Source organism: Neodiprion lecontei, chromosome 4 (genome assembly GCF_021901455.1).
Source record: "Neodiprion lecontei isolate iyNeoLeco1 chromosome 4, iyNeoLeco1.1, whole genome shotgun sequence".
Lineage (NCBI taxonomy): Eukaryota > Metazoa > Arthropoda > Insecta > Hymenoptera > Diprionidae > Neodiprion > Neodiprion lecontei.
Window position 1 is genome coordinate 9,119,878 of NC_060263.1, and position 25,443 is coordinate 9,145,320.

At 39.1% G+C, this 25,443-nt stretch overlaps 1 protein-coding gene, 10 non-coding genes and 2 pseudogenes across 11 annotated transcripts in view; 8 read left to right on the forward strand and 5 right to left on the reverse strand.

Moving 5' to 3' along the window:
* Positions 1-361: 361 nt before the first annotated feature.
* The window catches only part of LOC107222970, a 32,962-nt gene continuing 7,880 nt past the window's right edge, over positions 362-25,443 (reverse strand). The window contains exons 4-5 of the mRNA XM_046737406.1: positions 2,871-2,961; positions 362-1,416 (exon numbers count right to left, since the gene is read on the reverse strand). Of these exons, the coding sequence (XP_046593362.1) occupies positions 1,270-1,416; positions 2,871-2,961 (238 nt within the window). The 3' untranslated portion in view covers positions 362-1,269. The remainder of the gene's footprint in view (positions 1,417-2,870; positions 2,962-25,443) is intronic.
* Positions 15,383-15,501, reverse strand: LOC124294295. The gene has a single exon (XR_006904247.1). It is a non-coding gene; the product is annotated as a 5S ribosomal RNA (ribosomal RNA).
* Positions 15,848-15,966, reverse strand: LOC124294324. The gene has a single exon (XR_006904264.1). It is a non-coding gene; the product is annotated as a 5S ribosomal RNA (ribosomal RNA).
* LOC124294296 lies at positions 16,318-16,436 on the reverse strand. The gene has a single exon (XR_006904248.1). It is a non-coding gene; the product is annotated as a 5S ribosomal RNA (ribosomal RNA).
* LOC124294328 lies at positions 16,783-16,964 on the reverse strand (annotated as a pseudogene).
* On the forward strand, positions 19,495-19,613 carry LOC124294307. The gene has a single exon (XR_006904253.1). It is a non-coding gene; the product is annotated as a 5S ribosomal RNA (ribosomal RNA).
* LOC124294321 lies at positions 19,969-20,087 on the forward strand. The gene has a single exon (XR_006904261.1). It is a non-coding gene; the product is annotated as a 5S ribosomal RNA (ribosomal RNA).
* Positions 20,433-20,551, forward strand: LOC124294314. The gene has a single exon (XR_006904254.1). It is a non-coding gene; the product is annotated as a 5S ribosomal RNA (ribosomal RNA).
* Positions 20,898-21,016, forward strand: LOC124294315. Its single transcript, XR_006904255.1, has one exon. It is a non-coding gene; the product is annotated as a 5S ribosomal RNA (ribosomal RNA).
* On the forward strand, positions 21,362-21,480 carry LOC124294316. The gene has a single exon (XR_006904256.1). It is a non-coding gene; the product is annotated as a 5S ribosomal RNA (ribosomal RNA).
* Positions 21,832-21,950, forward strand: LOC124294317. The gene has a single exon (XR_006904257.1). It is a non-coding gene; the product is annotated as a 5S ribosomal RNA (ribosomal RNA).
* On the forward strand, positions 22,297-22,415 carry LOC124294318. Its single transcript, XR_006904258.1, has one exon. It is a non-coding gene; the product is annotated as a 5S ribosomal RNA (ribosomal RNA).
* On the forward strand, positions 22,766-22,884 carry LOC124294329 (annotated as a pseudogene).

A 25,443-nucleotide genomic window follows, 5' to 3' on the forward strand; every position in this document is an offset into this window, starting at 1 on the left:
GCAACGGCGGTGGTTTTGCTGCAGTATCAACATGTATATCTAAACCAAGCGTAAACAGGAACTGATATTTTACGGGGGTATGAATCACCGACGCCCAACTCTTGTGTGTTCCGCACGGAGGCTGACGGTGCTCGGTAACGGATACACAGCAGTCAGACACAATGGCGATGCGCGTTTCTAGATTTTCCCGTTGTCCGCGTTATTACAGTTGTACAGTGTCGACGCTGTTGTTACAGTTCTGCGCGGCAATTTGTCTTCGTTGTCACGTATAGAAAACTCTGTAAAACCCGGGTATTCCGGTCCACTGTGACTTGTTCCATTGAGACAAATCGACCATTCAACGTCGTAGATACCTTTTTTATGCATGCGTACTTCGCATTTGGGAGAATAGTAACAGTCACGATAGTGAGCGGTAGAACGCGATAAGACACGGCTAAACCGATTGAAAGTAAATTAGGCTCTAATTGTACCGATCGATTGAACCTCTACCTTCCGATAGAGAACGATCACCTAGGAATTAATGGCCCATAGTTTACTTTTACTCTTATCGGATTCTATCACACTTGCATTATTATACCGTGGATCGGCTTCTACAGAAGCGGTAACCTGATAACACGAAAGAATCGTAATGGATGCATGTTGAAAATGACGTAGATGACGTCTAAAAATAACGTACGCATCTGAACAGTGTTATTTTTACCATTTTCTCAGTTTACCTTTCAAGTATATAACGATAGCTCCTAATAAAATTCACCTAAGTTTAAAGAGACTGATTATAAAAGACTTAACTTTGGGGTGACGACTATAATTCAAGTAACTCTAAGGACCCCGATGATAAAACAGTTAACTCATGTGTACAAGCATAGAAGATAATTGTTTTATCATCGGGGTCCGTGGCGTTACTTGGATTATAATTATCACGCCAAGGTTAGGTCTTTTATAATCAACCCCTCTAAAGTTGAGTGAAGTTTATTAGAGACCATCGATAAGTGACTGGAAAAAGAAGCTCCCAGAGTAGTGAAATTCTGGCCTGATTCAAAGGTTTTTCTCCATTGATCAACGGACTTAAAATCAACGATTAGAAGATTCGCACATCAAAACTAGAAACAAATGATAGTTATAGGTACAGTTGTCGTAGCTTTAGTTTAGGCTGATTTTCCGTTCATCACAACGCAAGAATCTGGTGTGAGAAACAATTTATCGATATTGAAAAGTACCCTCGCACGACAAATATCGCAAGCACGACATGATCCGCGTAACGAAGTGAATTCAATAGATTGCAGGTCGGTATAGAATGTTGTAGAGATTTGCACGCTGACAATGATCCATCGGCGCCCCGTGACCTGGTCGACCCCACAATCTTCTCCAGGTGTCATAATGCCTCCGACAATTCTCTTGCTCCCAACGCTGCTCTTCCTGGAACAATCGTCGATGCATGAAGGCTTGGCAGCTCATAGTATTAATGCTTAACCCTTTCAGTCACACATTTTTTCGCTAAACATTTTGGCCTGAATTTTATTACTCGGGGGAATTTTGGGGCCGCTGATCACGAATCTGAAGTCAGAATTTGGATATATCGCCATATTGGATCCGCCATTTTGGATTTAGACATTATCAAATTCTGAATTCAGATTTGTGATCAGCGACCCCAAAATCCCACCGTGTAACAAATTTCAGGCCAAAATATTGAGTAAACAAAATGTATGACTTTTACATCATGTGTAACTTATGTCCCTTCAAATTGGTCTAACATTTTCAACGCAAATTTCGTTCGTCTTTTACCGTTCTATGCAACTCGGTGAACAACATAACCTAAATTGAAAAGGAGTAACTCTTAAGAATTGCATAGCTATTATTTTTTTAAATCTTTTTCTACATGGTCGACATTTAACATCAATTGAGAAGGTTGGTGAGTCAGGAGTTGATACTTTTTCGATTAGATTATTACGAGATAGTCTCACACATCGAAGCTTCATCAAAATTCCATGCTCGTAAGCTTTGAATATTGTAAGTATCGAATTTAGCCTATTCTTTCGCGAGTTTTGCGTTGAAAAAAATATGAATACTTCAAAAAAAACAAACTTCAATATCAAGACAAAGAATGGCGTGAAGAAAGTTGTGTCCGAATTTAAGACGAATAACTTGAAGACTCCTCCTTTGAGAATGTACACCGTTTTGTAACACCAGATTCCGAGAAAACCGTTAAAAAAAATTTTCTTCAATAAAAATAACGTTTCAAAATTTATTTTCAGTTCTTTATGAGTGTTTTGATTTTACATAAAAATATCAGACCGACTAGCGTATTTTAACCATTGAAAAGAAAATCGCGAAAGTCAGATGGTTTTCGACCCGTTACAATAGCATGGTCCGTTAACCCTGATTGGTCACTTGGGGTGAATATCACCCCACACATTTTTCAAAATCCTCGTACAGTCCCTTAGTACCAGAACTTCGCCGCTGTTTTACAATATTTAAACAGTAAATTTTGGTTAGGGAAACTGAAAGAACTTTTCGTGCGATCCTTAAACAATATCCAAATATTTTTTTTAGATTTATAAAACTCATTGTTGAAGCAGGATATCACATTTTTCGAACTGGGGTGATCTTCACCCTCTGTGACCGTTATGCGATTCTACTGAAGTTTGACCAATTAGGGTTAAGGGTATATGAAATAAAAAATCGATATCTAACCCATCTTGTCGAGAACTTTAGTATATTTATTCTTGAATTTTTAGAAAAATCATTGTAGCTTACCGGTATACGAATTTGATAAATTCCTCATATTATCGTAATCAAATTGACGACAAGGTATTGAATTTCAACTCACTTCTAGCATTCGCTCGCGGGAGAATTTTACGCAATACACTTACCACGACCCGTTCTCGTTTCCTGTGGATTTGCTGAGCTAAATCAGCGACGTACTCGCGACTTCCAGTGCCAAAAGACCTCAAAGCTCTCAAACTGAAACAGCAAGAATGTCGTGTAAGGATTTCAGGATTTCACGAACAGTTACGGCCATTATACAACGCAGAATGTATGTGTGCCGATTAAAGGTGAAAGGGGATCAATTAATGATTCCACAAGTACTTAACATACAGGGATAAACGTACTGTCCACGATCATTCCACTAACTGGTCATAAAATCAAAAGACTCGCTGCATTTCCGGGTGTCCTTTCCGATCGCCACGGTAACAAATACAAAAAGCTCTGCATCGCGCTATAACTTTTTTTCAACAGGTGCATTGATAAAAATTTCATTTTTTATATTAACTAGAAACATTCGGTAAAGCAGGTATCATTAAAAAACACTGTTTGGATATTGTTGGAATTACGAAAAACGAGGTACACGTAACCATTTTGAGCTATTGTCGATACTTTTTTGGTAATTGCAACGCAAAATCAGTTTTTTCGGTATACTCTACTTTTTTTAGTTAGATAAGGCTTTAACATCAATTTATTGTTGCACAAGCATTAAATTTTCGCAACAGTTACAAGAAAATATAGTAACGGTGATAGTAATGAGAAAGAATAATAACGGATACTAGACTTTCCGGTAACAGCTAGAAAACTAATTTTCATTTTCTCCCTAGAACTATATTTTTCGATTGTGGTACAAAATGAAAATAGTTGAGGACCGAGCGGTAACCGGAACTAAAAATTACTCTCAGTGTGCTTGAAATAGGCTCTTATTCTTGCATGTTAAGTGGATGGAAAATTTATTTTTGCCTCTTATGGAAGTAACAAGCAATAAAATGACACCGAACGAATTCGATTATCAATCATTGTTCTTATTATGATTACTTCGTATAAATAAAATCAAATATGTAACCTAATTATTTTATTTTGCCCTAAAATGCACAAAAAAAGGTATATACATGCACTTATTGAAAAAAGCGCGATGCGACAGGGGGGGGGGGGGGGAGGGCAATTACGAACAGCCCCCCTCCACCTCCCTTCGTTGCACATTGTACCATTACTGCTCAATTGACGCGAAGTGGAACTGCTGCAGTCGAGGGCGATGTGTGCCGGAGAAATTGAGAAACTCAATAACTTCCGCTGGTATACCTGTATGATCATTGCGGAACGGTTTCAGTTACTGCAAAACTGAATTATCCAATTTTCCATGTACGGAATACGATATCCAGCCGCGGGCTTTCAACGTCAGCTCGTGTAACAACATATCTTGAATGTCCTTTTTATGCACATTCTATCTCTTCTCGTTTTGTTCGTTATATGCGGTATATGACGCAGCTGCAGATCCATTCTGCATTGTGAAAAATTACCGCTGACATTTATTACCGCGGCTCGTGGTGTTATGCAGATACTGCAGAGACGAAATAGAGTATATTGTATTACACGTGCAGAAAGTGGGCGATTTCTGACGAGTGTAAAGTTTTGAGCGTGAGCCGCAAAGGCGAGTGCTGCAATCATATGAGTGATAGTGTGAACGCAGTAAGAGCCAAGGCGAGCGTTGTGAATTAACAGACGAAACAGATATCTTCCGTTCCCACACGTGACGCACGCTATTTTCTCCAACATCTGTGAAAGAAAGTTTAATTTGAGACGTACCGAAGGTGCCATTGACACCGCTTGAATTGGCGCTCGTTAACTTACGCTCGATGAGACAGTGCGCAAAATTAAGTTATCAGAAATTGCGCATGCGCTGAGGAAGCCCTAGTGCGTAAAGTTGAGAAATTCACTCAAGCGCATGCGTCAGCGTCGTTTTACCGTACTGTTCGGAAATGGAAAACTTTACGCACGCTTCACAGCTTTCCAAGCTTGTGTTGGAAAAAGATTGTTCTTAGACCACTGCGGTTCTATTTGAATAGATGAATCTGCAGTTGGACAATGTTTTTTGTTCATGACTAGGCTACAAAAAAATATCGCTACAAACAACTTGAAGATGTAACCGTCAGCGGTTTGATTCATATTTTTAGTTTATCAGATTTTAACAGATGTCTTTTACAAACAGAAGAACAAATGTTTTCACTGAAAAATCGTTCTTAAAATGAAATTCTTAAATACTATTATTGCTTCGTAGTTTCTGGCATTTCCACTGCTTGGGATCAAAACGTGAATAATATTTTTCTTGCTTGGTCATAGGAAATGCATAATTACCCTAAATGTTTCGAAATTAGAACTGAAAAACTATCCTTTCTACAAACATCAAATAATTCCGTATAAAAACGTTGATACGCCATTCTGTACGAGAAACTTTGAAACTCGCTGAGAGAAATGTATTAATTAATTAGAACGGGTAAAGATTTGTAAGGAACGAGATCTAAGTACAGTAATTCAAACAGTCTGAGAATAAGGATATGGATTGATTTTTGCAATGCAAGAAATATGCAATTTGCAATTGCCGAATGGCCTGTTCGAAACAAAAGAAAGAACGTAAAATTATAACCAGTAGTTGCAAAAGAAAGCGCGCACTGTCAGCTATTGAAAATATCGTAACGAATTTGATATCGAATTTTCTATACGTATCTGGTAAAAGTGGACGAATTCTTATTCTCTTGTAAATCTGCGTTGCGGTGTGTGCGGTAAATAAGCGTTAAATCGTTTGAAAAATGTGCGAAACAAGGCATCGGACGGAAGGAAGACGGCAGAAGCAAGGGAAAAAGGATAGTAAAAAAAGACGACGGGACGGAAATCGTTCGCAAATCCGTAAACTTGGCTACTTTGCAATTCCAATCGAAATGGCGTCGGACCGTCGTCAAGTTGGCGCAAGGCCCCCAGCGTGATAAGATTACTTATTTATGAGGACGACTATTGGCTCTTCTTCCTTGATGGTCTAATCCGATTTGGATGATGTGATTTGTCGGATTGAGAATACCTCGGGAAGAGCGATCACCTCGCGTTTATTCGCCAACTTCCCATCCTCGCCGTCACCCGACCCCTCGGCCACCGCCTCGTAAATCGTAGCCACTTCCGTTCGCTGTAATTAATTATAAGCCTCGCCGCAAACTCGGCACAAGTAGCGCCTCGACAGCCGGCGGCCCGAATCGTCGCGCCATGCACTTCCGGAATCCGGGGAAAATTTGTTAATTTTCGCCATGGTTGGGGTAAAGCGGACTCCTGACTCTCCGTAACTTCCTGCCCTCGGGTTGCTGACGACTCGGAGCTTTGCTCGCTACGACTGTGGTGGCCCGATAAATATCCCAAAATTGCTAAGCCATAGAAAATTGCCTATTGTGTTCTAAAAATTTTCACGTATCAATACGATCGGGAAAAATCCTAACACCACGACGCGGATCGATTGAATATACCATCAAATGTGATTAAAGATCAGATCTCGTATTCGAAGGCTAAGATATCGGCCTAGTTAGATCATTTGAATTAGACAAATAATCTATATCAACTATACTTTGATAAATTAAAGCCGACGTACCGTCAAGTCGAAAAGTCGAGGAATATTCGCCTCGGAAAATGCCAAACTCCCGTGACGATCTCGGAAATGGTTCGATAAAAAACTCTGAAACTCGCATGATTTAACAACCGATGAACATGAAAAAATCCCATGTCCCATTTCATCTAAACTTCCGGTTCAACTCTAAATAAATCGCTTTTCAATGTTTTACCGACAAATTTATAACGTTTCCTCTTTAGTACTTTTTCTAAGTGAATGATTAAGTTTTTTCAACTTAATTTTTTTTTTCACCCTTTTTATTAGTTCCTGTCTACCGATGAGCCTACACTTTTTCTTATTTGATAAAAAGTATCGCGAAAAAGACTTTTCTGAACGGTTTGTTTTCGAATAAATCCATTTGAATGTTTCGGGATCTACTTACTGTAGAGCTGGGTAACTACTCAGTTAATTATAACAACGAATAATCGTTCTTTTGATTAATTGACGAATCGTTTAATCGAAAGGAGAATTTATTGAAAGGGGCGATTGCTTGATTAATTGAAAAAAAAAAATTTGATTTAGTCGAGGATTAGCCGATTGATCGCGTTGCCCTAGAATGTAGGGTGTCGGAACGAATATAAATTGGTCTAAGAGAATCCTCAAATTTTATTACAAACAGGGGAAGTGTTACTCGACCAATTTATTTTTACTGCAAAGTTTACAAAATAAGCTCCTAAAAATCATAAATAAAAATCAACTCATAACTAATAAAAGGCCATTGGACTGTAAACAAATGTATGCTTACGAGTCGCTTAATTACCATTATGATATTTTAAGGATACTTTTATCAATTTCAGTATTACCAGAAATAGAAGTATTATTATGCCAAAGATGTGCAAAATTGATACTAGTAGATGCAGTTGTGTCAAGGCTGTTGCCGAATGAACTTAAAACGACAAATAAAAACATATAAATGTCATAAAAATAAAATAAAGTCATGGATCTTAGAGAATCTCCAAGTCTAACCTTTGTTATTACATTGTTAATTTGTATGGCTAAAAAAATTCGATAAAAATTTAGAACTATGTTCTCTGTATGATCACTATTATATACGTTTCGAAACTGTTATTTTTTTTTCGTACAAATTTATTCTATCAGATTATAAGAGTTATATCAGAACTGCGAATAAGTATAACTAGCATAAGTATACCTCTGTAACGGTTTGCATTTGATGTTTTATACGCGAAAATGTAAACAATCCGATGAAAATAAATAAATAAATATTCTAAAATCGAAGAAAGAAGTTCAATTTACCGCTCCGAAGGGGGAAAGTAAGCGAGGAATTAGCGCGGAAGAATTTTTTGCGAGTGCGGGAACGACCTACTTTGCGCACTCGTATCGTAATGTACTATTATATATAACGGGGAATTCATTGTCGCCACGGCGCGACGCTGGGATACTTTTTGGATTAGTCCTACGAACATGCAAACCGGACTGGAGTATTAAACCCGCGGTAAACGGGGGCGGCTTCCGTCCGGCGGGTCACGGAGTTGATTATCTCATGCAACACCCGCCTCCTCCCTCGAGTCCCATGGACGTCCTAATCACTCCCGCGTTGTTCGCTAACTCGGTACCAACCCACGAACCTACCGACTCTGGAACGAGGAAGGCACTGCCCCGAAGCCTCATGTGTCCGCATGCGACGTGCCGATTGCCGGCGAAACTCGATATCACCGGGATGACACGGGTTTCCCATTCCATATTCTTATTTTTAAAAGGGAAAGTCTCGAGAGTTCGCTCTGCGAAAGAAATTTGTTGTCAAGAAACGTGGGGGAAAACTTAAAAGTTCTAGTAACCTTTGGTTACCTCATCAATGGATTCTCGAATAAGGGTGCTATACGTAATTTTGCATCGAGTGTCGCCCCGATGCTCAATATTACGTAAATTTTATGCCGCATGCTAAAAAAAGCATGCCGAATATCGTTTCACTGTCTAAAGTCGATACGTGTGAAGTAGGAACGTGCGATTATAGTCTGTTTAAAGGGGATGGGTGGAGAAGGGTCCGGTATAAGTTTCATCCCTTGCAAGATTGATGCTAGAAAATGAATGATGTTTTCAATCAAATCATTTTCAAAGGCTTTTTGATATTATTATTTTGGGTAAGATTGAGAAAAACAATTCTCCGAACGTTTGATCGTTCCACCAAATTCAGCTACGGAAAAATCACTAGTCTATAAAGTTGAACTGTATTCTAGGAAGGATTGCATTTTCAGTGTGAATTGCGACGGCAAATTGATCTTGGAATAGTTTCTTCTTATTTTTTTTTTTTTTTTTGTTACGAATATTCTTTGTAATTATAGAGTAGCTGTTTTTATTGTGAACCGAGGTTCAATTTGTTATTTTCATCATCATCAATTCATCTTGTTATTGTCGGAAACCATATCATATAATTACTTGTGTCCATAATTCTTCGACGGATTCTTCTTAATTAACAAACTATTTATTAGGGCTTCAAATTTTCGATAAAACTGTTTGCGATGCATGTTTCTACCACAGACGAATATTATATGTTTATCAATACCATAACATTACGTGTTTGGAAAATGCTTAAACGAGTTTTTAACTCGGTTTTTAATATTGAATTTCTTGTATCGTAATATTCGATGTTACATGCATCGTATTTTTAATACGGTCACGATTAATATTCCAAACTGTACTGTATTTTCAATGCTCTGTTGGTTATGAATAGGTTAATATACAATTATTGTAATTTTCAGTAAATAATGTATCATTACAATGCATGAGTGGAAAATTGCGCAGCGTGTTTTCATTTCCAATATCGTGTATATTAAACTTTACATCAATACATTAAAATTAATGTGCGAGTGTGAATTTAGCTATCCAAGGGTATGAATGGTCATTTCGTATACCTAATTTACAAATTTCATATGACTGCGCTGTGAATTTGTTCTTAAATTTAAAATCTTTTTTAATAGTGAGGTAAAATGAAATAAATTCCGAGGAATGCAGAAAAAATATTTGAAAATATATATTCTTTAGAAATATGAGATCGCGCATAAAAATCCATGAGACAGCGGATAAACTAAAACACACTAAAAACTGAGAAAAATAAATAAATTCAAAAATAAACCAAAGTATTGAAGCAGCTAGAAAACGTTACTGTTCAGCAACGCTGTGAAAAAACTTTTTCACATATTTCTGTATCCACTTCAATTCCGGACGAAATACTGGTAAAAGCTGCGTCGATCGCAACCAAAATGATTAATAACCGGTAACTCCTTCTCGAAATATCGTTGGACAAAAAACTTTATCACACACATACGCACATGCATGCATATATACACACATACACAGGATTCCAACCGAAAATGGTGCAAGGCGATTCTCTAGATCGAGAAACAACAAGATATAGTGAAAACTCAACATTTCATTTTCGTGGTGATGACAACAACTTCCTTTTTTCTCTGAAAACAGAAAAACGGGAAGTAGAAAAGCAATACGACTGTGTACGCGCGAAATTAGAAATTGAAAATTCGTAATTCTTGAGAAAAGCCGAAAAAAAGTACTAGAGACCGTTATGTAACGAAACCTTCGACCCCTCTTTCCCGACTTCCTTAAATGCATTGCAAAGTTCATGGACGGCTCCCAACTTGACGCATCATGCATAAAAAACTGGAAACAATCACGATAACTTTTAGAAGGAAAACGTAGAAACTAAGCAAATTCTGGAGAGCCTTTCGAAAAAAAGATGCCAACGGCACGCGGTGTTCCCAAGCAGTGCTTTGAAAGTGGTATGGCCGTTGCCGATGGAAAGAAATCTCCTTTACTTCATCTAGATGATTAAATAAATCTGTAGAATGCAAACGCGTAGGTTGGAAGAAATTGGGAATGCCTCTGTATTGAGTGATGGAGTGCTTACAGACAAAATGATGCGCAGCAAGATTACGTGGAAATGAGAACCGTCGATGTGTGAAATTTCAGAGCTTTTTCTGATCCACTGACTGTCACTAATTTGAAACCCAGTGAATGTTTGGGAAAAAAAACTACCTGTAAGTGAAATCGCGGTAAGACTTGTTAAAAAAGACCGTCCGAAAGTCCAAACTTCTTTGAATCGTTTTCAAGAAAAAAAAAGATGCCAACGGCACGCGGTGTTCCCAAGCGGTCACCCATCCAAGTACTGACCGCGCCCAACGTTGCTTAACTTCGGTGATCGGACGAGAACCGAGAACCCCCCTTTAGGTTTATTTATTAGATGAAACAATAGATGTACAATATTTACAATGTTGCACTTATAATTATCTTAGTTTATGTAACTCCGGCCTAGATTTTAAGCTTAATCTAACATTTTGTTTTACATTAAGTGGTTAACTTATTTTCTAAATGTTTTGTTTAAGACTTGAATGCAGTATTGTAGCAAATGCAGTAGTAATTGACTTAAATACAGGAAAAGTTCGCGCAAAAACCTGTGATTGAGAATTGTTCCAGGCATGTGCCTGTATGCTGTTTATCAGGTAGCATTTATTTCAGTTGCTTAGGTTTTTATGTTATTAAATATTTCTAGTTTTTGGTAAGGTAGTTTGTGTTTAAACGTGTGTGGTATATTATACTTTCTTATATTTGTAATGTTTTTTGTTAAATTATTGTTATTTAGTTGTTGGTCATAAAAGTTATTTGCTAGTCTATATATATACTCTTTTATGTACATTAAGTCAGTTGTCTCATGCATTTTTTTAATTTTCGCGTATCTGTTTTCTGAGAGAATGAGTCTAAGACATTTATTTTGATATCTTTGGAGAAGTAGTAAGTTGGTTGGGGATGCACCACACCACACCGGAGCTGCATATGTCAGGATAGGTCTTAAGATCATCGTGTATATGAGTTTTTTATTTTTAATTGTCAGTGTTGAGCCTTTAACCATCAGGGGATACACTTTTTTTGTACTATAAAGGCTTTTCTGATTGCTTGTTTGATGTGGGTGTGGTATGTTAGTCTGGGATCTAAGTAGACGCCTAAGTATTTGACTGTGTTTGCTGGTTCTATGTTGTGATTGTATACTTTTATGGGTTGAATTATTCTTGTGTTGCTCGTCTTCTTGGCAAATGTTATGACTTCAGTCTTAGATGCGTTTAGTGAAATTTTCCACATGGTGTAGAATTTTTCGAGTATGTTTATGTGTACTTGTAACTGTTTGGCAGCGGTGATGGCACTGAAAGAGTGTGCATAGATGGCTGTATCATCTGCAAATAGTGCTGTGCTCGTTTTAAGAAAGGTAGGAATATCGTTAAGATAGATATTGAAAAGTATAGGACCAATAACTGAGCCTTGTGGAACACCAGCTTTGATTTTTCTTCTAGTTGATATCGTTCCATTGAGAGATACGACGAAGTGTCTGTCAGATAAATATGAATAGATGAGTTTGATAATTGTCGGTGGGTAATTGTAATTTATCAGTTTAAAAGTTAAGCCATCTATCCACACTCTGTCAAATGCTTTTTCTATATCAAGTAATAATAATGTTGTGACTAGATTTTTGTTGAAGTTAATTGAGATGTCGTTTACTATTCTTGTTACCTGTTGTACTGTGTTATGCTTGCTTCTGAACCCAAACTGATGATTTACTAGTATGTTGTTTTTTTCATCATGTTGTATGAGTCTCTTGAGAATCACCTTTTCGTAGACTTTACTCATCGTCGGAAGAAGACTAATTGGGCGATGACTACTAGGATCTGTGCTTACTTTACCAGGTTTTTTGATTGGTACAATTTGTCCTGTCTTCCAGTGCTGCGGAAAGTAGGATAGCTTGATTGAGTTATTTATTATATATGTGAGTTGTACAAGTGCCTTTCGTGAAAAATTTTTAAGAACTATATTCTGTATGGTGTCTTGTCCTGGTGCTTTTTTAGAAGGTAGCTTTTTGATTATAGATGACAGTTCGCGTGGCGATGTTATAGAGTTATCCCAGTTTTCATTATCAGTTTCTTCTAGATATTTCTTTACCTGTTTTATTATGTTGTCCTGATCGGATGTATTATTAACTAGATCTATATTGTGAACCTGTTCAAATTGGTCTGCCAGCATGTTGGCTTTATCGTAGTCAGTGAAGGCTTCAACACCATTCTTTACTAGCGATGGGATGTTGTTGTCCTCCATTTTTAGTATTTTAGTCATTCTCCACAACGAGTTGTCGTTAGGATTCAACTTTTCCAATTTATTGGACCACTCCTTGTTTCTGTGGTTGATTATAGCTGTTCTTATTTGATGAGTGAGTTTTGTTACTTCAACTTTGTCTTTATTTTGTCTAGAGCGCTGCCAGATTTTTCTGAGGTGGTTTCTTTGCTTGATCATTCGCAGTATACTATGTGGCAGTTTATCATGTAGGTTTTTAAATGTTGTTTTGGGGATAGTTTTATCGATACTATTGCGGATGTCGGTGGTGAATTTCAGTATTGTTTGATCGAGCTCATCTTTTGTTTTGATTGTTGGTGTAAGAATTGTTTTCTGATCAAGGTGTTTTCTAAAGTTAACCCAGTCAGCTTTTTTGTAGTCATAAACGGTTTTCTGAGCACAGCTTCTTTCTTGTGATCCTAGCTCGATTATAACCGGTGTGTGATCTGAGTTGAGTTCATGTAGGACTTTCATGTCTGAAACTTGACTGATGTTTTTGTTTATAGCAATGTCTATGGTGGTAGGAGTGGAATTATTAGTGGGATAATGTGTTGGTTCGTCTGGAAAAGTGATACTGCAATTATTAGCAAGGGTGTAGTTAAATAACGTTAATCCTCTGTTATTATTGATATGGTTGTTCCAGCTGAGGTGTCTGGCGTTAAGATCCCCAACCAACAGTACTTTATCTCCAATACCTAGAACAGAATCTAATTCTTGAGTTGTAAAATCATTAGCTGGGCTATTGTAAGCTGCAATTATACAAATGTTACTTGCTAATTTGATAGAAATATATTCTATAGTAATATTATTGTCTATACTAAGTTCCTTATATGCTAAATCTTTTTTAATTAACACTGCAACTCCACCTGCTGCATAACCTTTATCTTTACGTACACAGTTATAATTTTTAATTTTAAGTTTGTCTTTATCACTTAGCCTAGTTTCATTAATTAAAAATATATCAATTTTATAACTATTTAAAAATTGGATAACTTCTCCTAATTTATTTTTTAAGCCGTTTGCGTTCCAACTACATATTTTTATGTTATCTATGGTGTTTCTAATTTAGCTGTAAAATCAGCGAATACGCTAAATTTTTCTGTCTGTGTTGAGCACTTTTGTAAATTTGTGTGGAGTTCTTTTGCTAGTCTTAACATTTTTTTAATATCGACAAGTTTATTAATGCTTTTAATTACATTAGTGAGCTCTAGGAAGTCAGTCATTTCATTACTTACGTGATAGTTATTATTAATGTTAGTGTTAAGTTTTTCTTGATGTAACCTATTGCTTAAATTACTTTGTACTCCGCTGTTAAACCAGGAGTTGGCGTTTGGCTCTGCAGTCCTAACTCGAAGTGATGGAAAGTGCTGCTGGTCATTTAGATTTGGTGTCACGTTCGGTGGCTGTGTTTTTGCTTGCTTCGCGTTAGCTGATCTACTCGCTATTTGTTGTATCCTTTTGCGATAGGCGTCGCAGATGGTGGCGTTTGCCGGGTGTTCACCACCACAGTTGACACATTTTGCTGGTGTCGTTTTGGGTTTTTGGCAGTCTTTAGTTAAATGTGCCTCACTACATTTTAGGCATGCTGGTTCTGCGAAGCAGTTGACAGTTGCATGGCCCCACTCTTGACACCTGTGACACTGTGAGGCTCTTCTTTTAGTTTCGTAATTTTCCCAAGTGACTACGGTATTACACAATAGTTGTGCTTTTTGCTTGACATGTTTGAGGTGAGTGTCAGCTGAAACTGCTACCATAAATATTGGATACTTAGTGCCTTTCATTAGACTGACCTTTGTGCCATCAAAACCAATTTCTTGGAGTTCAGTTTGTATTTGTTCCGGTTTGGTTACCTCGTGCAGTCCTTTAATTACAAAAGTTTTCTTTTTTTCATTTTTTAGGGAATAAGTGTGAAACTTAACCCCCGTGGCTTTCAGATGCGCCAATAGGTTATCATAATCAGTTTTTGATGTTGTGAAGATCTCGGTGTGATATTGATGATATTTTATGTAAAATTTTTCTTTCACTAAGCATTTTATGAGTTCTGTTATCTTTGAGTGGTCTTGAACCTTACCGTGGATGGCAATTGGTGGAGGTTTCTTTTCTTTTTTTGGTGGTGTATTCTGCGTGTGGGTTGCAGTTGGTGGTGTTTGATTATTAATCTGTTGGTGAGTGCTTTCCTCGTGTATTTCCATGTCGTCATTTGCGAGTGGATCAAATCTGTTTGACAATGGAATAGCGGGTCCATTTCCTTGTTGGTTAATCATTTTGGTGATTTTACTTTTAGCATTAGTTGTATTTGCATTTGCACTGCGTTTTCTGTTATTGATTGGTGTGATTACCGTGCTGAGATCCACTGCCGGAGGCATTTGTGGGGACTCTGTGAGGTTATGTTTACCTTCTGTGTCACTAATCGTATTTATGTAGCGCCGATACGTTTGGAACGTGAGACGGAACGCGACTGGGGGACGAGAACCGGTGCTTTCAACGTGGTATGGCCGTTGCCGATGGGCAGGAATCTTTATCATCTCATGTCGGAAGTCAAACAAATCTGTAGAGTGCAAGAGCATAGGTTGGGAGAATTTCGCCGTGTCAGGATCTCGAGATGTGTCTCAGTTGATTGACACAGTATCTGCGGACAAAATGATGGGCAGTAGCATTACCTGGAAGTGAGAACTGTCAATGTATGAAATTATAGAAATTTTTTGGAGCCGCTGACTCGCACTAACTTCACACCTAGTAAATATCTAAGAAAAAAACTGCCACTAAGTGAAATCACGGTAAGACTCGTTGAAAAAGACCGTCCGAAACTGCAAACTTCTTCGAATCGTTTTCAAGAAAAAAAGAAGATGCCAACGGCACGCGGTGTTCCCAAGCGGTCACCCATCCAAGTACTGACCGCGCCCAACGTTGCTTAACTTCGGTGATCGGACGAGAACCGGTGCTTTCAACGTGGTATGGCCGTTGCCGAAGGTAACGAATCTCTATCATCTGATCTTGAAAGTCAAACAAATCTGTAGAGTTTGCAAACGTGTAGGTTGAAGAAAACTCGTCATCTCAAGATCTCGATATGTGTCTCAATTGATTGACCCAGTACTTGCGGACAAAATGATGCGCAGTGGGATTACGTGGGAGTGAGATCCGTCAGTGTGTGAAATTTCAGAGCTTTTTCTGATTCACTGACTTACACTAGTTTGAAACTCAGTGAATGTCTAAGAAAAAATACTGCCAGTAGGTAAAATCGCGAAAATCATCATTGGTAAAATCATAAAGATATGCCAACTTCTTTGAAACGTTTTCAAGACAAAAAAAAGTTGCCAACGGCACGCGGTGTTCCCAAGCGGTCACCCATCCAAGTACTGACCGCGCCCAACGTTGCTTAACTGCGGTGATCGGACGAGAACCGGTGCCTTCAACGTGGTATGGCCGTTGCCGATGGAAACGAATCTCTATCATCTGATCTTGAAAGACAAACAAATCTGTAGAGTTTACAAACATGTAGGTTGAAGAAAACTCGTCATCTCAAGATCTCGATGTGTGTCTCAATTGATTGACCCAGTATTTCCGGACAATATGATGGGCAGTAGGATTACGTGGAAGTGAGAACTGTCAATGGGTGAAATTTCAGAGCTTTTTCTGATCCACTGACTTACACCAATTTGACACCCAGTGAATGTCTAACAATAAGAAAAAAACTGCCAGTAGGTAAAATCGCGAAAACAATTATTGTTAAAACCATCAAAATATGCAAACTTCTTTGAATCGTTTTCAAGAAAAAAAAAAGGTGCCAACGGCACGCGGTGTTCCCAAGCGGTCACCCATCCAAGTACTGACCGCGCCCAACGTTGCTTAACTTCGGTGATCGGACGAGAACCGGTGCTTTCAACGTGGTATGGCCGTTGCCGATGGTTATGAATCTTTGTCATCTGATGTCAGAAGTCGAACAAATCTGTAGAGTGCAAGCGCATAGGTTGGGAGAATTTCGGCGTGTCAGGATCTCGAGATGTCTTTCAATTGATTGACGCAGTATTTGCAGACAAAATGATGCGCAGTAGGGTTACGTGGAAGTGTGAACTGTCAATATGTGAAATTCTAGAAATTTTTTTTGGATACGATGACTCGCACTAACTTCACACCTAGTAAATATCTAAGAAAAAAACTGCCACTAAGTGAAATCACGGTAAGACTCGTTGAAAAAGACCGTCCGAAACTGCAAACTTCTTCGAATCGTTTTCAAGAAAAAAAGAAGATGCCAACGGCACGCGGTGTTCCCAAGCGGTCACCCATCCAAGTACTGACCGCGCCCAACGTTGCTTAACTTCGGTGATCGGACGAGAACCGGTGCTTTTTTTTTTTTTTTAAATGTTTATTGATGCCAAAATATACATAGTTTGACGAGAACCGGTGCTTTCAACGTGGTATGGCCGTTGCCGATGGAAACGAATCTCTGTCACTTCATCTGGATAAATAAATGAATCTTTCGAGTGCAAACGCGTAGGTTGGAAGAAATTCGAAATGCCTCTGTATTGACATGAGTGATGGAGTGCTTACGGACAAAATGATGCGCAGCAAGATTACGCGAAAATAAGAACTGACAATATGTGAAATTCCGAATTTTCTTTTTCAAAAATCAATTTCCGCGAATCTTAACGTTTTCTAACCTCTATAATGTACAAATGGATTTTTAGAGAAATGTCATCTTGTCTGTCGGCCTGTCCGACAAACTCCCCTGATGATTTTGGAAACGGCTCGATAAAAAAATGTGCATCTTACAGGATTTTACAATCCAATGGTCGGTATGAAAAATTGCCATGTCCCATTCATCATGAGCTTCTGGTTCGACGGGAAATGAATCGATTTTCAATGTTTCACCGACAAATCTACAAAGCCTGAATTTGGTAAGAAGCTACCTCGGCGCCTATAGATAGGCAATCGAAGTTACGTTTTGTCATATCAGGAACGAAATTGTAAGGCACGGCTGCCTATCTGTAGGCGCTGAGGTAGCTTCTTCACGTTTAGAATCTCTGTATTTTTTAATTTTCATTACTTTCTCCAAATGAACGATTATCTTTTTCCAAGTTTATTACCTTACTGAAAAATATTTGTCATAAATTTTATGTTTTTGTTACGGGGTATATCGTGTGTAGACTTCGATGAGCGGCTACCGAAATCCACTCTACGCCCAGCCATGGTGTTATTTGGCTATTTTAGAGTTCGTACACATCGATTTTTCACTTACGTGACAGTGCACCGAATGCAGGAAATGATAGAAGAAGAAAGGATTCGGTTTTAAGGGAGGTAGCGATTTAAATGTTATAGTTGGTTTATTATTAACGATCAAGTAATTGAGTTATAACAGTGATCAATGTAATGAAGTCGGCTCAGGGGAAGGACTTGGATTGGTATGGAGAGATTTAATTATAAGCCACACGTGTGCAAGCTATGAAGATGCAAGATACGAATTTAGAGAATGTAGGAGACTCGATAGTTGCTGTTTAAGGATGAACCTTTTCGCTCCGTGAATATAAGGAGAGGATGCAGGACGTAAAGTGACAATAAGCCTGTGGGCAATAAATATGAGTTCTTGAGGACGTAACATTTTCATGTAAAAAATCTTAACATTTTTTTTTTAATACTGTCGTTTTTTCTCTCGTACAGTTTCTGCGACGCACTGCCTATTCTCTGTACACGTAAATACAGCTTGGTGTGATTTTTTCTTTACCTTCTTATTGAGTGTTTCCTGTTCCTCTTCATATTCGACCGGCAAGGCTTCGACAAGCTAGCTGCTTACACCTGGTGCAAGATTATTAATTTCGTAAACCATTTCCGAGACACAAGAAGCAGCAAATAGCCGAAAACCACAATAAATATCTCGTTACAATTTATGATTTTTCTTTTGTTTCTTGTAAGCTGGTTAAGTTTGATTTTATCTAATTATGTTGTTGTAAATTTATTAGACGGGAGTCAGCGGCGAAACCCTCAAAATGTTCTCTACTTGGTAACGATTATCGAGACTGCAGAATTACGTATACATATCCTATTAAATCCACATGCGATTAGATCATCCATTTTCATTTCCAATTTACTTTCCTGCCTCGTTCCATATCAAACTACCAAAAAATCACACGTATTAGAATTTTTGTTTCACCTTTCATATGACCTCTTTCTTTTTACTAGTAAACCTATACTTTTTTCTTTCCGATGAAAAGTACAGCAAAAATAATTGTTTTCCAGCTTGTTGAACTTGATACAGAGTTATTAGATACATTTGACAATTAGATACCGCATTCTTCTTAGTTGGTTAAACATTCCGTTAAGACTGATTGGCCTACGCTAAGGTTGTAATTGTTGATAACGTTAGTAAATAGAAAAGTACATGATACAGTGGTAGGACAAGAAAGTGAGTAAAATACCTAGTTGTGCGATTTCTAATAAGGATGAATGTCACAAATTTTAGTATTGACGGAATTTATATTTTCATCCGACCATGTATAGAACGTGAGGTAACGATGATGGGCGATCGAATTTCAACACCTGATTTTTGACCACTGCAACGACTTCGTAGAACTTTGGTTTTTCCCAAGTCGTTAAGACTTTGAGATTAGCAGTTTTATCTGGGTGAAGCCCGGCTGACCTGGGTCAGTTTGTGAAGATGAATTCGCACATGGAATTTGTGATTTATCTAATGTAAGAAACGTGTGCAGCCACACGTTACGCGCAACACGCTGAAACGAAATCCATCGATGCTCGAAATCCCAGAGCTTCGGTTGATTTATCAAGTTATACGAATGTGATACATTGTGAATGTTTTCTTTCTAACAGAGTGCACAAAACCGAGAAAAACTCATTGAAAAATCAACGTCATTCAAAATCATTTTGTCCGCAAGCACTGCATCATTCAATTCAGAAACATCTTGATTAATTCAGTTTTTAACATGTAGTGATGGAGATTCATTTCCATCGGCAACGGCCATACCACGTTGAAAGCACCGGTTCTCGTCCGATCACCGAAGTTAAGCAACGTTGGGCGCGGTCAGTACTTGGATGGGTGACCGCTTGGGAACACCGCGTGCCGTTGGCATCTTCTTTTTGTTCTTGAAAACATTTCAAAGAAGTTTGTATATTTTAATGGTTTTTCCAATGAGTCTTTCCGCGATTTCACTTCCTGATAGTTTTTTTTTTCATTTTCAGAGATTCACTGGGTGTCAGATTGGTGTAAGTCAGTGCATCAGCAAAAGCTCTGAAATTTCACACACTGACGGTTCTCACTCCCGCGTAATCTTGCTGCGCGTCATTATGTCTGTAAGCACTCCATTACTCAATGCAGAGACATCCTAATTCCTGAAACACCGAATTCTTCTCAGCCTACATGTTTACAAATCCTACTGTATATTTGTTTGACTTTCGACATAAAATTATAGAGATTCGTTTCCATCGGCAACGGCCATATCACGTTGAAAGCACCGGTTCTCGTCCGATCACCGAAGTTAAGCAACGTTGGGCGCGGTCAGTACTTGGATGGGTGACCGCTTGGGAACACCGCGTGCCGTTGGCATCTTCTTTTTTTGTCTTGAAAACGTTTCAAAGAAGTTCGCATATCTTTATGATTTTACCAATGATGATTTTCGCGATTTTACCTACTGGCAGTTTTTTTCTTAGATATTTACTAGGTGTGAAGTTAGTGCGAGTCAGCGGCTCCAAAAAATTTCTAGAATTTCACACATTGACACTTCTCACTTCCAGGTAATGCTACTGCCCATCATTTTGTCTGCAAATACTGCGTCAATCAACTGAGACACATCTCGAGATCCTGACACGGCGAAATTCTCCCAACCTATGCTCTTGCACTCTACAGATTTGTTTGACTTTCGAGATAAGATTATAGAGATTCGTATCCATCGGCAACGGCCATACCACGTTGAAAGCACCGGTTCTCGTCCGATCACCGAAGTTAAGCAACGTTGGGCGCGGTCAGTACTTGGATGGGTGACCGCTTGGGAACACCGCGTGCCGTTGGCAATTTTTTTTTGTCTTGAAAACGTTTCAAAGAAGTTGGCACATCTTTATGATTTTACCAATGATGATTTTCGCGATTTTACCTACTGGCAGTATTTTTTCTTAGACATTCACTGAGTTTCAAACTAGTGTAAGTCAGTGAATCAGAAAAAGCTCTGAAATTTCACACACTGACGGATCTCACTTCCACGTAATCCCACTGCGCATCATTTTGTCTGCAAGTACTGGGTCAATCAATTGAGACACATATCGAGATCTTGAGATGACGAGTTTTCTTCAACCTACACGTTTGCAAACTCTACAGATTTGTTTGACTTTCAAGATCAGATGATAGAGATTCATTTCCTTCGGCAACGGCCATACCACGTTGAAAGCACCGGTTCTCGTCCGATCACCGAAGTTAAGCAACGTTGGGCGCGGTCAGTACTTGGATGGGTGACCGCTTGGGAACACCGCGTGCCGTTGGCATCTTTTTTTTTTTTGAAAACGATTCGAAGAAGTTTGCAGTTTCGGACGGTCTTTTTTGACGAGTCTTACCGTGATTTCACTTACTGGCAGTTTTTTTCTTAGCTATTTACTAGGTGTGAAGTTAGTGCGGGTCATCGTATCCAAAAAAAATTTCTAGAATTTCACATATTGACAGTTCACACTTCCACGTAACCCTACTGCGCATCATTTTGTCTGCAAATACTGCGTCAATCAATTGAAAGACATCTCGAGATCCTGACACGCCGAAATTCTCCCAACCTATGCGCTTGCACTCTACAGATTTGTTCGACTTCTGACATCAGATGACAAAGATTCATGACCATCGGCAACGGCCATACCACGTTGAAAGCACCGGTTCTCGTCCGATCACCGAAGTTAAGCAACGTTGGGCGCGGTCAGTACTTGGATGGGTGACCGCTTGGGAACACCGCGTGCCGTTGGCACCTTTTTTTTTTCTTGAAAACGATTCAAAGAAGTTTGCATATTTTGATGGTTTTAACAATAATTGTTTTCGCGATTTTACCTATTGGCAGTTTTTTTCTTATTGTTAGACATTCACTGGGTGTCAAATGAGTGTAAGTCAGTGGATCAGAAAAAGCTCTGAAATTTCACACATTGACGGTTCTCACTTCCGCGTAATCTTGCTGCGCATCATTTTGTCCGCAAGCACTGGGTCAAGCAATTGAGAGACATCTCGAGATCCTGACACGCCGAAATTCTTCCAACCTACGCGCTTGCAAACCCTACAGATTTGTTTGACTTTCGAGATGAGATGATACAGATTCCTCTCCATCGGCAACGGCCATACCACGTTGAAAGCACCGGTTCTCGTCCGATCACCGAAGTTAAGCAACGTTGGGCGCGGTCAGTACTTGGATGGGTGACCGCTTGGGAACACCGCGTGCCGTTGGCAATTTTTTTTTGTCTTGAAAACGTTTCAAAGAAGTTGGCACATCTTTATGATTTTACCAATGATGATTTTCGCGATTTTACCTACTGGCAGTATTTTTTCTTAGACATTCACTGAGTTTCAAAATAGTATAAGTCAGTGGATCAGAAAAAGCTCTGAAATTTCACACGTTGACGGTTCTCGCTTCCGCGTAATCTTGCTGCGCATCATTTTGTCCGCAAGCACTGGGTCAAGCAATTGAGAGACATCTCGAGATCCTGACACGCCGAAATTCTTCCAACCTACGCGCTTGCAAACCCTACAGATTTGTTTGACTTTCGAGATGAGATGATACAGATTCGTGTCCATCGGCAACGGCCATACCACGTTGAAAGCACCGGTTCTCGTCCGATCACCGAAGTTAAGCAACGTTGGGCGCGGTCAGTACTTGGATGGGTGACCGCTTGGGAACACCGCGTGCCGTTGGCATCTTTTTTTTTCTTGAAAACGATTCGAAGAAGTTTGCAGTTTCGGACGGTATTTTTTGACGAGTCTTACCGTGATTTCACTTACTTGCAGTTTTTTCTTAGATATCTACTAGGTGTAAAGTTAGTGCGAGTCAGCAGATCCAAAATGTTTTTAGAATTTCACACATTGACATTGACGGTTCTCACTTCCACGTAATCCTACTGCGCATCATTTTGTCCGCAAGTACTGCGTCAATTAATTGAGACACATCTCGAGATCCTGAGACGCCGAGTTTTCTTCAACGTACACGTTTGCAAATTCTACACATACATTTAATTATCGACATGAAGTAAAGGAGAATCTTCTCCTTCGGCAACAGCCATACCACGTTGAAGGCACCGGTTCTCGTCCGATCACCGATGTTAAGCAACATTGGGCGCGGTCAGTACTTGGATGAGTGACCGCTTGGGAACACCGCGTGCCGTTGGTACCTTTTTTTTTCTTCAAAACGATTTAACAAATACTGCATATTATATCACCTTTGGGATAGGCACCACAATCGAAAACTTTAACAGCGACAGAACCATTGCTGGCGCGAGGAACAGGTTCAGAAAATAGGCAGTCAGTGGATTGACCAGATCCTTTGAAGCTTGAAAGCCTGTATCGGGAAGTTATCAGGTCGGTATCACGATCGAGTGGTAAGCCAGTGCACTATTGATACACTCATCATGAAATCTCATTAGGCAAAGCAGCCCGTAGCTTTTTACTTTTGTCAAGATAAAAATATTCCATCCTACACCAAAAAGACTGCGCACCACCGATGGTGTCAGACCGCTTTTCTGTAAAGGCAGTCTTGAAAGCTCTCAACGCAGGCTTTAGGTCTGTACAATACACGAGATATTCAGTATACAAATCTGCACTACGATATCTCTTCAAGAACCGATAACAGGCGCTCTGCTTTTTCATCAGGCCGCTGATATCTGGCGATATCCAAGACACGGAACAATCCAGTACCTCATTCATGAGATTATTGAAAACTGATAACCCTTCATTCACCAGAGACAGAGAGAGAGCGAGGCAAAATGGTACAACTCAAACGCAGATAAGACTATAAAGGCAGCATCAAGGTTGGCACGATTCCACGGTCAGTACTGAATAACGCGTGACTGCTGCCTAAACACACCGTACTTCGTGAGAGTATACATAAGATAATGCCCTGAGATAAAGGACCGCAAAACCCCAAAACTCCGGGAGATTAATGTTATTGACAGCACAAATATTGAGCCAAGTCTCAGAGGTGGACGCGTGGTAAGTGGGCTGCATTGACGCGATATGATAGCCCTGTGAGGCAAATAACTGACTAACAAGGAACCTCAAGTCGGTCGACCCCTCCGATTTTTATCTAGTTCATGTATGTTGTAGTGCATCAAAAAGTAAGAAATACCTATTTTTTTTTTTTTTATCTGCTAATAAACCGTTTAAAGGGGTGAAAACAATCCCAAAAATGGGCACCTAACGGGGTGGTTTCTTGATGCGCTTAATGTATTTGAAAGAAAACCACGCTAAAAAGTTTCTATTGACGAATGGAATATTTCAGCGTTGATCTTATTTCAATCCCAAACGCTTCTATGCGAAACTGAGAAACTACCCCGTTCGGTGCCCATTTTTCAGGGTCATTTTCACTGGTTTAAACCGTTTATTAACCGATTCAAAAAAGTACGTGCCTCTCTTAGTTTTCGATGCACTAGAACATGTATGAATTATGTACGTCGAAATCGGAGAGGTCGACCTACCAAGGGATCCTTGTAAGGTAAGCCGAGTCGTAAGTTGTAGACGACAAATCTGGGTTGAAATCACCGAGGACGCACGAGAACTTATAATGAGATTGCTGCGGAATAAGTTCACTTTAAGGTCATGTGGTACTCCTCCCTTTACCGACTGAGCAAACTCACCCTTTTTCTTCCTATATTAAATAAACAAACAAACGGTAGGGGTTCAAATTTCGACACGAGTAAATCAAAAAAGTTACTCGTATCCCGAAAATCGTCTAAAAAATGTGTGGAGCGTTGGAGTACAATTATTTTATGTGTAAATTGTGAAGAATACGGCTGCCCAGCGTCGTAACATTAACGTTGTGCAAGAATCGTGGAATGTAAAAAAATTATCTAGAAGGAAATCGACGAAGCCAATCAGGAAAACACACAAATGTAGTAAAAAAATCACAAAAGTCGTGGATCCTGAATCCTCCTACAGCACCGTCACAGCAGGTAACCTCACCTTTTTGTTCTCTTCAGTAGCCAACTGTAGAAAATCCAAGAAGCCGTAACTCAAAAGAAGTCTGGCATTCGGATGTTTCGAATTCTTTCTAAATATTTGGTAAGTGAAATTGAATGAAAATTCTTCATGTGTTTCGTGCCCCGTAAAACGTATTAAAAGTTTTTCAAAATCTCTCCTAAAACCCCTGCAAGATTTAGATAAACAATACCCAAAAATCCTGCAACTTAGAAATTTTATACTGACATTTATTCCTTTCACCGTTAAACTACATTTGCAACCCAGAAAACACAAATGTAATCACCAGTCTCGTTTACCACATGTGCAGACTAGTTTCATCGACAATGTGTGCGAAGGTTAAACTACTAATTTGTTCGGTGAGAGTTTCTGAATCCAACCGTAGGCACATAACATGCCAAACCGGTAATCTGCATTCTTCCGTATCTATATGTATACTTGCGAATGGGAATTGCCACAGAGCCAGTATCGAGGCAATTAGAGGTGGACTTCAGTTCGTATGTATAACGTACATAGTACGATCAGATAGAATTACCGGGGAATCACTCACCGCATTTGTGATTCGCTCTACCGTATTATCGTTTGCGAATTCTAATGCACATCAATGAATTATATTTTCCACTGTATTAACTACCTTATTAGTAGCAGGATTGTAACACAATCGAACATAGGTATGGGGCAGTCCATATCATTTAGACCTGGGTCTGATCTTTGACCTCTCGGATTGGGCCCGTGATTTTTTATATGATTTTTCTCA